At 40.5% G+C, this 13,070-nt stretch overlaps 1 protein-coding gene across 1 annotated transcript in view; it reads right to left on the reverse strand.

The window, feature by feature from the left end:
* Window positions 1–13,070, reverse strand: part of EIF2AK3 (eukaryotic translation initiation factor 2 alpha kinase 3) — a 42,456-nt gene that overhangs the window by 13,750 nt on the left and 15,636 nt on the right. The window contains exons 3-9 of the mRNA XM_041403058.1: window positions 6,882–7,076; window positions 5,109–5,239; window positions 2,933–3,167; window positions 2,520–2,682; window positions 1,499–1,636; window positions 832–954; window positions 62–282 (exon numbers count right to left, since the gene is read on the reverse strand). Of these exons, the coding sequence (XP_041258992.1) occupies window positions 62–282; window positions 832–954; window positions 1,499–1,636; window positions 2,520–2,682; window positions 2,933–3,167; window positions 5,109–5,239; window positions 6,882–7,076 (1,206 nt within the window). The remainder of the gene's footprint in view (window positions 1–61; window positions 283–831; window positions 955–1,498; window positions 1,637–2,519; window positions 2,683–2,932; window positions 3,168–5,108; window positions 5,240–6,881; window positions 7,077–13,070) is intronic.

Raw genomic sequence — 13,070 nt, forward strand, 5'->3', positions numbered from 1 at the left:
AACTGAAAGAAACAGCTAAAAGAATTCCTTCAGTATTTGGGATTCCGAAAAAAATACTCACTCTGCTGTAAGGGTGGGGGTGGAAGAGTTTGCGCACAATGAAGGTGGTGGCCACGATACAAAATAAAATGGTGCCAACAATCTCCTTCCACCAGTGGAGCAGAAGAACAGGATCCTTTTTGCGAATGTTCTTGTAATTTGTGTCGTCAAAAAACCGAACCGTGATCTGGTTGCTGCGTTTGTTTCTCTCCCTCTTGTAGTAGGGTAAGTAATAACCATTATCTGTGTATAAAACACACCAAGAGAACACAGATTTACCTGCAGGTACCTACGAAACAACTCTGCCTTCTCATTAGAGGTCTCCTCAACAGATATGGTGTGTTTTTATTTCTATGCCTCATGATTTTAAATAGCACATAAGCAAATTCAGTTAATTAAGGTTGTGGACAGCAACTAGGTCTCTCTAGCTTTAAACCAGAATATCTTCCATATGGAAAACTTGTGACAACCATCCTGAGTCTCCAGCACTGTCAGTAAATTCTGAAAAAAAGTAATTCCCAAGATTTTTCCCCTCCAAACAACTCTCAGTGGCAATAGCAGCACACATAACAGCTCTTCAGTGGCAATTCCTGGCACTGTGTTGTGCTTTACGTGGCACTAATTGTACCTACATTGCAATCTGGAAATCCTAGCTTGGGCAATAATTTTTTAATTCATTAAATATTTTTAAAAAGACATGTATTTAAGGTCTAAAAAATGGACATTTATTGAAATTCCCAGATAATAAAACGTGGGTATTTGAAACACTTCTAAGTCTGGAACTTCACCTACCATATGGGTACTGCAGAACTGACAGTGCTCCATTGCTGTATTCCTCGTGAGAATACTTGTCATTGCTGAGACACTTATCAAACTCATCAGAGCCCACCAACACTGGAGTCCTGGAAGGAGACTCTAACCACAGAAAAGAAAAAATCCTCTGAGCTTAATTTCAAGTAAAGACTGCTCATTCTGCAGAGTATATAAAATGTCAATTGTTTGTAAAATTCTATTCTCACGTTAATTTAAAGAGAACTCCAATTGCATAATATTAAAAAATGTCTCTTGAATCAGGTAATGAGAAGTAAATTTTATAGAAGGAAACATTAAGAATCCTACTTTAAGGTAACAGTTACTTAATAATTCTCCCCCTTGACAAGCCAAGTCACTCATATTGACGTCACTGCAAAAAAATTCTTCCTCTTTTTGTTGACAAATTTGATTAAGAAGACCCAACATTTAATTACTAACAAAGACTCTGTCACATCCATTGTAAAAGAAAACATTTAAACATTAAACATTTAATTAGGAAAAAAGAAACACTTAATACAGCACAGAGATATCCTGAAGTAGTTTACAGTTGGAAACATCAGACTAGTTTAAAACATATTGGAAACCAGAAAGATGCCCTGTCTTTTCTGAGCTAAGATACTAAATTAAACTCTGAATTGTTACTTACGGATTAAAGGTTTCCATTTGATTTTGGGAAGAGGAATAATTGCATTATCATTCCTGGATTCCAGAGCCTTTGGGTTGGTTGGGAATTTCTCAAAAATTCTGACTGATGACTGAAGATACAACTGGCCCCTGAACATACCTAAGTAATAAACAAGGAAGTGTATATTAGTCTTTAGATTTGGTTCTCTTCCTCCTGGAATAAAACTATCTAGTCAAAACCCGTGGTTAACAACATTTTTGAATATATTTCTGCTTATTCTGAGAACCTGAGATCCTGACTCTGATTGGTAAGCTGGATGAATTCAAGTAATATCCTCCCTCTGTTCCAGGAAAGCAAGAGTTCAGAACTTCTCATTTTGACTGCTGGAAAGCTGATGCTACAGGAAAATGCCAGCAATTTTTAAGAGCTATAAAGGAGTTTGGGATTTGCAGAAGTAAGACCTCATTCAAACTTCCTACCCTTGTTAACGCTGCACAAAACAGCCATTACCAGGAAGGCTGCAACAATCTGTCTTCTTCCTAGTGTTATTCTTTATGTGTTATTCTAACCATTAACTGGAAAGCTACAAGGTGCAAAGACTTAGAGAAAAAGGCTTAAGGCAAACCAAGTCTTAGGAAACTAAAGCACATTTACCTCCCAGAGACAGACAGCTGAGGAGGAGGATCTCCAGCCACTCTATTTCAAATTGTCCCAAACCACATCCAATGGATCCTGACAGCTGGATGAAAACTAAGCCATGTAAAATCTTATCTGAATTTTCTTCACAGTATGTTACTGCAATCAGTGTACAAATTAATGGGCAATAAGACTGCTTTGTTAGCTGTCAACCTGTCTTCTAAAGTTTCAAGACTTTTAGTCATCTCCAGTGTAGTGAAACTACAAAGCAATGAACATTTCAGAATCAAAATGGAAAAGATTTATGGGTTTGAAATCTACCAGTACAAAAAGATTTGCTTTACTACAACCTCAATAGAGAAATGAATAATGTTTACTACAGAAAATGCTGCAGTTGGTGTCTCACCCAAATAGACACTGGATTCTGTGGCCCCTCTGGCAGCTTCCACAAGATCTTCTTCATCTTCCAGTACCTCGTTATTTGTTGTGTAACTCGTGTCATCAAACAGACTGATTGGAATTACTTTGCCATCCTTAAGCAGCCACGCAGAAGCAATTGGAGTGCAAAACTGAAGAGGAGAGAAGTAATTGGGAAATGAATGTAGTATTAATGAGCTACTAAATAAGAATAATAAAAAACAAAGTGCTTAAATTTCTTGTTTAAATTTTTGTAACAGATGCAGCAACTCAAAGTCAGAACTTCAGTTAAAAAATTACAAGCAGATGTGTCTTTACAAAGACAGTGCCTGAAACCAAAGATGAAAGACATCTTCAAAACATCTACTTTTGTGATATTTAATATTCTGTCTTTCCACATACCTGGTATTCCCATTCCAGATGTCCTCCTCGTCTGTTAAAAGCCATCACCTTCCAGTCAGCCACGGAGACCTTTATCACTGTGTCTTTCATCATAGCTTCCTGCTCATCCACGTCTGAAATAATTTTTGTTTCTTCTTTGTTCACAGTTGATTTAAAATTGCTCTCAATGTATCCTGCTCTAGTTTCAATATCTGGGACATAGCGCAGCTCAAAGTGACCAACACTGAAATTCCACCTCAAAGAAAAAGAGAAAACCTTTGTAGAAACAGCTTTTATATTCTGAGGAAGTCCCAAGTCCTCTGTGCAGAAGATTCCTAAACTGAATTACCTGTATTTAGCCCATATTTTTACAGTAAACTCTCAGACTGTCAAATGCACAAAACTGTACCAGGAGGGGTGTGCTAATCCAGAATACAAATCAAACAAGCTGAGAATGTTGTCCAGCATGATGGGTGAACTGAGAAAAAAACTGGTAAAGTAGGGCCAATGGCACTAAAGGTTTAATGTATGAGGGGGGAAATTAAAATCATCACTTACTAGAGCTGGGTCTGCCTAGTAAGAAAACACTCTGTAGCTGATGAAAGCAGTAAGTACAAAGCTGTTAGGAAGCAGCATTCTAACAAGCCATTTTTCTCTTCACTAATTAAGTGGATTTAACTGGAAACATAAGATTTTTCAAACTGGGAAAGGGACTATGAGTTTTTGTTTAACCCCACATACAACCTAACACAGATCCCTTGACAGGTACTTCATGAAAAAAGGACTACTCATGTCCCATAGGTTAACACCAAAAAAATACAAATGTGCAAGGAGCACAGTTTTCTTGCACAGCAAAAAATTATTCAATTCTTGTAAACCTACAAAGATACAGATGGGAAAAGCATGGCATGTTTGGACAGCATGAAGGGGTAAATATTTCTTGAACAGTATATTTGGGTACCTAAAGCTTCTTATCAGTCTGGCAACCACTAGGAGCCCAAACTGGCTATTTAAAGAATTTACACCCTTATGGTAAAAGTTTGGCGTATTTTAATTTCTCAGTCGATTTATTGAAGATATTACTTTTTTTTCCTCTGGATTAAAACCCCCAGATGTTTCCTACCCATTCCGTGTCACCAGGAAAGCACTCCTGTTTCTCACCACAAAGACAGGAGAATTCTGAGACACAAGACTAAATACTACCGTTTTGACATACCTCTCCTGGCTAATATCTGTCTCCAAGAAACACAGAAACCAAGATTTATCCTCTCAGACATCTGATCTGTTACTGAGTTCTCATTAGGTTCTCTCTGATAGGCTACAAATTCACAACTTGTCACATCCTGCTGCAAACAGAAGAGGGAGCAAGGGAACAGGGAATGACTGATTCTCCACTATGTTGCTGGGCAGTTTTGTATCTATGTACAGAACCCATCTTTTTAAGTCTGTGTTTTATAAAGTGGGTTTTTTTCCAGAAAATGCACGTCTGTAATTTTACAGAAATCTTGATGCATTAAAATTTCACTATGAGAGCGTCAGAAAAATCACAGATTGAATCAGTTCCTACAGCTTAGAAACAACAAACCACCTACATTATGGAATGAACAACATAAATTTAAGAATGGTTTAAAATACCAACTTAAAATGAAAACTTAATCATGTATAACCTCCCTCCTCAGAGACAGTTACCATTAGCAGGTAAAGAACCTTAAAGGAGTAGATTATAAGAAGACTTTTAAACTGTTTTCTCTTGTACAAAAGCAGCAGCTAGAACAGACATTATATTGGCATTTGCCCTGTGCAGTGACAAACTTTTCTGAGGTGTGTCGCCCTGTTCTTCTAAAGTTCTTCTAAGCCTTCTGATGTTTACATTTTTGTAATGGAGTTTCTCACACACTTTTCATGGAAATAATGATTGCTTTTCATTCCTTTCTGGAGGAAGAGAAAATTAATGGACTGTTGGTTTGACCAGTGTGGTTGGAGAGCTGGCAATTTCATCCTCCAATCCATGGTCACCTTTGGAATTCTATAAATATTGGAGTCGAAAAATAAACACACTTTTTTGCCATAAACATCTCAGAGTGTGAGTGTCGTTCATTTCGTGTTGTATTGTGACAGAGGCGAGCAATGTGGTATGATTCCCATCTTTTCTGCCCCACCACCTCTACAGGACAGTTCCTGAGCAGCTCAGACTCACTTCTCGTTGCCACTGCGTGGCCCCACAGCCCGGACGGTTTTCTGGGTGCGGTGCAGCAGCAGCGTCTCCTCCTGCTCGCTCTCCTCATCGTCCCAGCGGCGGCAGCCCACGGCTGAGCAGATGTACTTCACCTGAGGGACAAGGCAGGCTCACATGTGTGACTTCAAAACAAGTATCATCAACGGCAATATTCAAAGCTAACAATGCTTACAGCCTGCTCTTGGCTGGCAGGCAATTTGGAACACCGTGACTTTAGATGTTCGGCTGGAGGGATGTTGAAAAGCCTGGTTTAAGAGATAACGGCTTTTCAGAACAAAAACTTTCAAAGGATTCTAGAAAGTTTACAGCCTGTGGTATTTTGACTACCATTTGACTATATTTTGCATGTACTTCTAACAAAAAGAAATTTGAGCTCTCTTTTCTCCACTATTTCTATGGACATCAAAAGAACATTCCTGCAAGACCCACAGCATAATTCCGCTTTCATGTCATATTTATCTCAGCATAACTCTATCAGCTTCAAATGAACTACTATTGATTTATATAAGATACCACAAAGCCTTCCCCCTTTGCCTTGTCAGTTATCAAAAGGAAAAGAAAACCTTAATGAACTGTCACAGTCACAGTTTCCAACAGTCTCAATCTCAAACAGAACTTGCATTATATGGGCAATGCCAGAGAGATGAAACTGCCCAAACTCTTAGGAAGGAAGAGTCAGGCGCTATTTCCTCTAAGAGGCAGCTTTGCTACTGTGAGCATAAGCCAGGAATCAAAACAGAAATGAAAATTTCCTCTTCTGAGCACTGGAGGAGGAGCCTGTTGGTGCACAGAGTCCTCTGCTGCCAGTGAGGAAACCAAACGGAATTCATGATCTCTGGTTTGGGGTTTGTGCTTTTTATCATTAGTGATGATTCCACACCACACCACAGAAGTGTTCCACATTAAAATGTATGGTGAAAATGAAAAAAAAAAAAAAAAACCAAAAAAAAAACCCCCCTGATTTTTTTGAAAAAAAACACTGGGAACTTTCTTTTTTTTTTTTTTTTTAACTGAATCTTATTTTTAACTTGTTTTAAAATGCAACGTTTCTGAATTATCCAATGTCTGTTCTTCACTACACAAAGTATTTACAAGCACTTCAATGACGTGACATTCAACTTTTAAATGACTTTAAAATATAAGGAGAACTTCTAATAGTAAGCACACTGACAACAACTAAAGTCCTTAACTTTTGCATATGTTGAATTTTTTGTGTTCTCAGTAGTTTTAAAAATCTGAAATTAGTTTTTAAAAAGGTGTCACCTAAAGCATTAATTGATACACAGTGAGCTGGACTGCAAAGTCTCCTTCAAACAGAGCCAGATGATAAAGATGAACTGCTTCCTCAGAAAGGGGTTATCCCTCTTATCCTCTCACTATGCTCCGGTGACAAAGCCCCTGTCCCTTCCCTTGCGCTGGCTCTGGCACTCCCCGATCCCCTGCTACAGCTAACCCAGCACAAAACAAATCCAGTAAAAAGTGAACAGTGCTCTGCTGGGTTAGCAAATGGTGAGACAAGGGTTAAAGCCAGCACAGGGGGCAGAGCAGGAGCCCCCAGGCAGGAGGAGGTTGCAGTGCCATGCCAGCTACTGCAGCCCACAAGGCTCAGGTTCTGCCCTTTTGTGCCCTGCATTTAAACTCTTGAGCTGCACCACAGTCCAAACCTCAGGAGTTACCTGTTTGCAAGGCAGAGCTCGAAACACACAGACACAAAACACCTTTTCAGGCTCTTACCTTCCCTGAGTAGGAGCTCAGCCCGTAGGTGGTCAAAGACTTTCCCCCAACTAAGACAACATCCTCGCCGAATTTGTAGGATGACTCGAGAAGAGATTCAACCGTGAAAGGAACGGCTTCCATGCTCTCTCGATCCCGATCCCACTGGAAGAGGTCCCCATCCAAGGAAGGGATAATCATCTTGTTTCCAAACACCTAAAATACATGAATTCAAGGTTAGCTATGATTTACCCGTAATTTTATCAAAGCACACAGACAGTAAATGGCAACAGAAATGCTGTATAAGCAAGTTGAGTGGGTTATGCTCCAGTGTCCTAATGGTTTCGAGTCTCAAAGTCCTACTGGTTTTCTATCCCAGCGTCCTATTTTTCAAAGTTATACTGAAGACAGAAAACTTCCAGGCATTCAAATCAAATCCATATTTCACTATTCTTAGTTAAAAAACAGTTCAGTGTGTGACACTTCTTCAAAACATTTGAAAGCTCGACGAGTTGACAGGTTTCATTCAAAACTGCAGAAAATATGATGTGGGTTGAAGCATTCTCCAAGAGATAGGCACTGGTTAAAGTGCAAAGTTTTGCAGATTATTTGTGATAGTTTCAAAATAGAGTAATTTTGAAAGTACAACTGAGGCTGTTTTCACAATTAATGTCTATTTCAGAATATCCAACTTGCTGTAAAGCAGAGAGAGCAATGATCACTGAGATCAGAACTCACATTTCACCTTTGCCTCTCCAGACAGTTAAACCTGACTTCTCCTAGGAATTTCTTATCTTTAAGCACATCATTCCTTTAAAAATTGCCTGGCTTTTCCCTAAACACATAAGTAAGGAAAAAAATCTTCACCGGGATACAGTATTTCACCCATTACACAGAGATTTTCAAGGAGATCCTAGCTCGGAAGTATGAGTCATTGTCAGTGAGTACTAAGGGACTTATTAAGAAACTCATTATCAGCATGATGGACCATAACTAATGCTGTGGAGCCACACTGGCTATGCCCATCAAGAACTGAGAAACTGTAATCCACATTATCTCAGCTTCTGAGCATATGGATTAACAGGGGAGGTTTTACTGCTTTTTCAGAACCTCTGTCCATTTGGGCAGTATCCTACAACATAATTACATTAAATCTGGATACTTGAACACATTAGGAATTAAAGACAGCTTCTGGTACATGTGTATTAGTCACTTGGAAAAAAATATTCCTGCTCAGACTCCAAGGCACAGATGTGTATTACAAAGCGCTACAAAAGATCCAGGAAGGTTTCTTGTTATTATTTCTGGAGCTACTGTGAGGATCTGAAACCACATATTCTGTCTGTATGATTCAAATTCCATGTAGCATGGAATTTTTATTTAACTTTTATTTAACTGGGTCAGAGTCGAGAAAACATCATTAAGCAAAGTTGGGATTCACCTGAACAGGGAGGGAAAGACAGATGTTGTAGACGTGTGCATGTCATGACTAGTATCTCCTCATACACTGTTCAACACACCTTATTTAAAGAGAAAATTCAGGTGAGTTACCCACACTGCTGGTATTTAAGGTCCCTAAAGGATGCAACACCAATGCTTTCCAGCTTTGAAAAGCCTCATGATGACAGACAATTGAAATAAAAACTCCTCTCAGGAGCACAATTTGTAACTGAAGAGATGATAAAAATAAGCTCCTGAGATTAGCTGCGAAGCTCTTACAAAGCAAAACCAGGTGTGTTCTTTCCCTCTCAGATATTTACCTTATGGCAATAAAGACTAAACATCCTGGAAAAGACATTGCATGCGACATACAAATGTTGCATTATGGCCTACTATTGGGGAGGAAAAATAAACACACACAGCCCTATACACATACACAGAAATAAACCAACAAAAAAGGAAATATTCCAGTGGGGAGTGGGGCATGTCATTTGTAGAGACCACCTGATTGGTGGACAAATAAAACAAACAAGGTTTATATAAACATTCATATTCAAGAGCAATCTTGTGGTCTTGAGAAACAAGAGACTGAGAAGATTTGGAACACACATTTTTAAAACCAAAATGCCAGTGCCAAAATTGCAGCTGTAACCATGGTGGAAGTACCTTGTTAAAACATTCAACACAGAGGAGTAATGCCACAAAATGTTTCTGTAATATATTCTTTCAGAAGCCCATAATAATTCTGATGACAACTTTTAGCCTGTGCAGCTGTTACTTTACATTAACAAACCCTCTGAATGGATCTGCACATGATCCACACACATGCAAGTAGTCTGCTAGCCCAGCCAGTATGAGATACTCTGCTCCAGGGGCTGGAGACCATTCCATGGTTTGTGAAGAATGGAGACAGTGCTGTAAACTGCCCAGGAATTGCTGCTGAGCAAGGAACACCCTCTGTGGGCAACTGCAAGCTCTGGGGACAGCGTGACACATGTCACCTTAAGTGCCTCCCCTGTCCCAAAGCTCTCACTCCAGGGCCCGGGTAGGACATTTTCCACCAGCAAACAACACACACACACACTGGCCATTTCTAGGGACCACACCCGAATTTCCAAGATGCACAAAGCTGACTGAGCAGCACACACCTGTATACTCCCAAAATATGGATCAAATCAGGTTATGGCTTTGAACATTCCCTGACAGTGGCTCTCTGCCTGCTCCAGTGTTGAAACCTCGGTCCCCATAAAGCGCAGAGGACAGCTGACACTGTCGGTCAGCTCTGCTGATCACCTGTCCATGCTCCCAACCTTGAGGGCATCCACAGGAGCAGCATGTCCTGGGTGACATTGGGAGGGAAAAGCTGAGAAAAGACACAGCTGCTGTCCGTGAACACATCAGGAAAGTGAGCAGGAGCAGCAGGAAGAGCTGTTGCAGTGAAGGACAATGCCAGAGTAGGAGTGGATAAGGTTAATCTGACCCTAAGTGCAAGTGAGACGTTTGGGTTACTTACCATCACAAATGAGCTACTTCACTACAGAAACAGAACAGGGGAAAAAAAATCACCTTCTTTTAAGATGACTTTATTTATAAATGGATTACATGACACAGTGCTGACAAGAGATAGTACCTGATTACCATAAAGGTCTTCTTTCAACAAAATAGCTTTATTTGAAGAATGGGACAGGTATGCATATGTGCCACTTGCAGGTGCCCACATACATGTGTAACAAAAGGCGTTTGTGGCCACTTGTGGTGACATCCGTTTTCAAAAGAGAAGTTCAGCCAGAGGCTTTAGAAGGACATTAATAACAACAACCATCTGAATTATGCAGCTCATTCTCTAGTACATGAGAGGCAAAAAAGGGACTTTCCTTGAAAGTACTAGCAACTAGCATCGGCATGCAGCTCAGGTAAAGGAATGACATCACCCTGTATCTCAAAAGCATTACCTCATCTCCTAATCCAAGGAGTGAGTCACCCAGGCAGTCAGCTGCAAATCTCTTGGCACAGAAAATGTAGGTTACCACGATGCACTTACACATTCCTCTGATCTGTCAATGTAAATAGCTATTTGTTCAGCTTCACTGGTCAGCAATATGGCACATAATTGTTAAGTGGCTCGTCTTTCAGAAGTAACACTTAAAAAAAGCCCCCACATTAACTATGAGCCCTAAAGGAGCCGCTGCTCTTTTGCTCATTAAGAGTTTGCAGCCCAAGTTCTCCATTGGCTCGGCGCGGGGCTCTGCAGCCCTATCAGCGGCGCGGGCTGCGCAATCTCCAGGCCGACGGGTGAGGTAATGCAGTTTCTAAAAAGCCTCCACAAAAAAGCAAAAAGGCATAACGATCCGGGAATGGCACACGCTTCCAGGGAATTTGCTGTCTAGACTCTTTACTGGAAAGGAGGGCACCGTACGCCAGGTGCCACGGCAGGTTGGTCGGTGCAGGAAGCCGCTGATTTACAGCGGTGCAGGGAAGAGAAAAAGCAAGAAAAGGAAAAATTGTGTAAACAGAGATCAAAACAAGCTGAAGTACTAAAGCTTCCAGGAGCTGTTTAACAGCAAGCGTGACATTCTACCCCCTTCCTAACGCTCTTTATCGTCTGAAACAAAAATCAAGCCTGCTCACGTGCAGACACATCTGAGCCAAGTCTGGTGCCAAAACAGTCAATATTATTGTTTACAGATGGGCTGGACTATCTTCTAACTCCAAGGAAATAACCACGCACAAGTGAAATATTTTCCTTAAAATAGCATTTGATGTCTTTATGTTTTTCTAACACTTCTGCTTGTAGTTTTCAAATCTTACTGTTACTATAAGCTGCAAGAGCTTCATTCCGATTACCAATTAATTAAGACCAACCTACATGATCTTAAGTGATAAGGGTACCAGTTTTTTTCCCCTCTGTGATTATCCCCACAATAGGATCACTGTAACAAACAGGATCAAAGCCGACATCAGGCATGGTCTTAGGAATACTACTTCTCACTGAGAACTTATGTCTTTTAAGCCTCTTTAAAATTAATCTAGGCAATATATTAAAAGTCACATATGGCAGCTTTATTCAGAAGGGTAGAAACAAGAGTCTGCACAAATAAATCTGGGAAAGTGAAAGGAAGCTGGTATGCTCCACATTAAAAAAACAAACAAATTAAAAACACAAACCCATAGACAGTAACACAGGTATTCTTACTGTAATTGTTTACAGATTTTTCAGGTGATATAGATACATATAGATATACGTATACACACACAATTTTTGAGATGTCCCTAGTTTGGGCTGGTCTGGAACTGATTTATTGTCTGCTCTTTTTTTGCTATGCATGCAGGAAGGTTATTTGCACAGAGCCACAGGCTTATGACTTCCTTCCAATAGAAGAGGTTATTTCTCCTCTTCACCTTAGATTTCAGGATGCTGATTCATCTGTTTTGCCTCCAGCTACCTGCAGAAATCCTGAAGCACAGGGCACCACAAGGATGACAGTGTTCTGTTACTAACAGGCAAACCCTAATCAAACAGCAGCACACAGGGATGAAGGGGCCACCCAGAGTCTTCGAAGTTCTGCAATGTGCACAACATCCCCACTTCCTTAAGAGAACAAAGACCCAGACACAAGCACAATCTTTTGAAAAAGTTGAGCTATTTCACTGCCTAAAGCACTGGTAAAAGAGCAAAGTATTCTTCAAAATATGGACTGTTCAAGCAGCCAGGAAAAAGAAAATTGACTGTGAAAGGAAGTCCATGATTTACATCAGTAAAACAACCTAAGACATGTTCAAGGGCAATGAGGAAGCTGAGGCAGGAAATACCAACAGGTTGTTGTTTGTCTAGAGAATTTTTCCTTCTTGTGAGAACCATTACTTCTGATCTCAGCACCACACTTGTTCATGAAGTGCATACCTGTCCTGACCACCTCCTGTGCCTGTTAAGCACTGAACAGGCCCAAACCATTCTGAGCCCAGGACCGTGAGAAAGGCTGCACCTGCACATCAGATAATCAGTATTTTATTGAGCTGTTTACAGAGGTGGGGTTAGGTGGCCTTCCTCCCCTGCAGGGGTGAGAGCCAGCCAGTTCCAGGGCGGCACATCAGAGAAGCCATGGAATTAGGTTTCATCTCAGCTGGGTTGTGACAGCCTGAAAGAGCACACCAGGTCTGCACAGCAACAGTGAGCAGAGATGTTTCTCATAGCTCAGGCTGATTTTTACCATCAGGATGTACAGCTCACCCAGCAACAGTTCACAGCATCTATCAAGTGACCAGACCTGGTCCCTGACTCCTGCCTGCATAAAGTACCTTATGACACAAGTTTATATCTATTACTGTCTTTCTTCTCCTCCCAGCATCCCCCATACTCTACAAGCTGGTAGTTTCTATTTCATTTTTCATGAATACGTGGAAAAGAGTAATAAATTAAACTTTCGTGGTCTTGTATTTTCTGTATGATGAGTGTGTGAAGTGATGCTGTAACCCTGTGCCTGGATGAGTCCTAGAGAACTCATTTCAAAACTCCTTTCTTCTCTCTCTTCAAAGCAACACCTGCAACATCCCCCGACAACTTTAATAAAAGACTAGAGCTGGTATCTCTGTCATGATTCTACACTTCAGATCTTAAAATCTGATCAGGTAGTAAGCACCAGGGTCCCGACAAAACTGTCTTTTACACAGAGTAAAAAGCAACAGATGACAGGAGCAGCCTGAGACTTATACTCTGCTTTCCAACGTCAGGGGCACACTAGCTTGTTCAGCTTGAGTTTGGCCTTAAAAGAA

This window comes from Onychostruthus taczanowskii, unplaced genomic scaffold, assembly GCF_017590055.1.
Source record: "Onychostruthus taczanowskii isolate IOZ18803 unplaced genomic scaffold, ASM1759005v1 scaffold2, whole genome shotgun sequence".
Taxonomy (NCBI): domain Eukaryota; kingdom Metazoa; phylum Chordata; class Aves; order Passeriformes; family Passeridae; genus Onychostruthus; species Onychostruthus taczanowskii.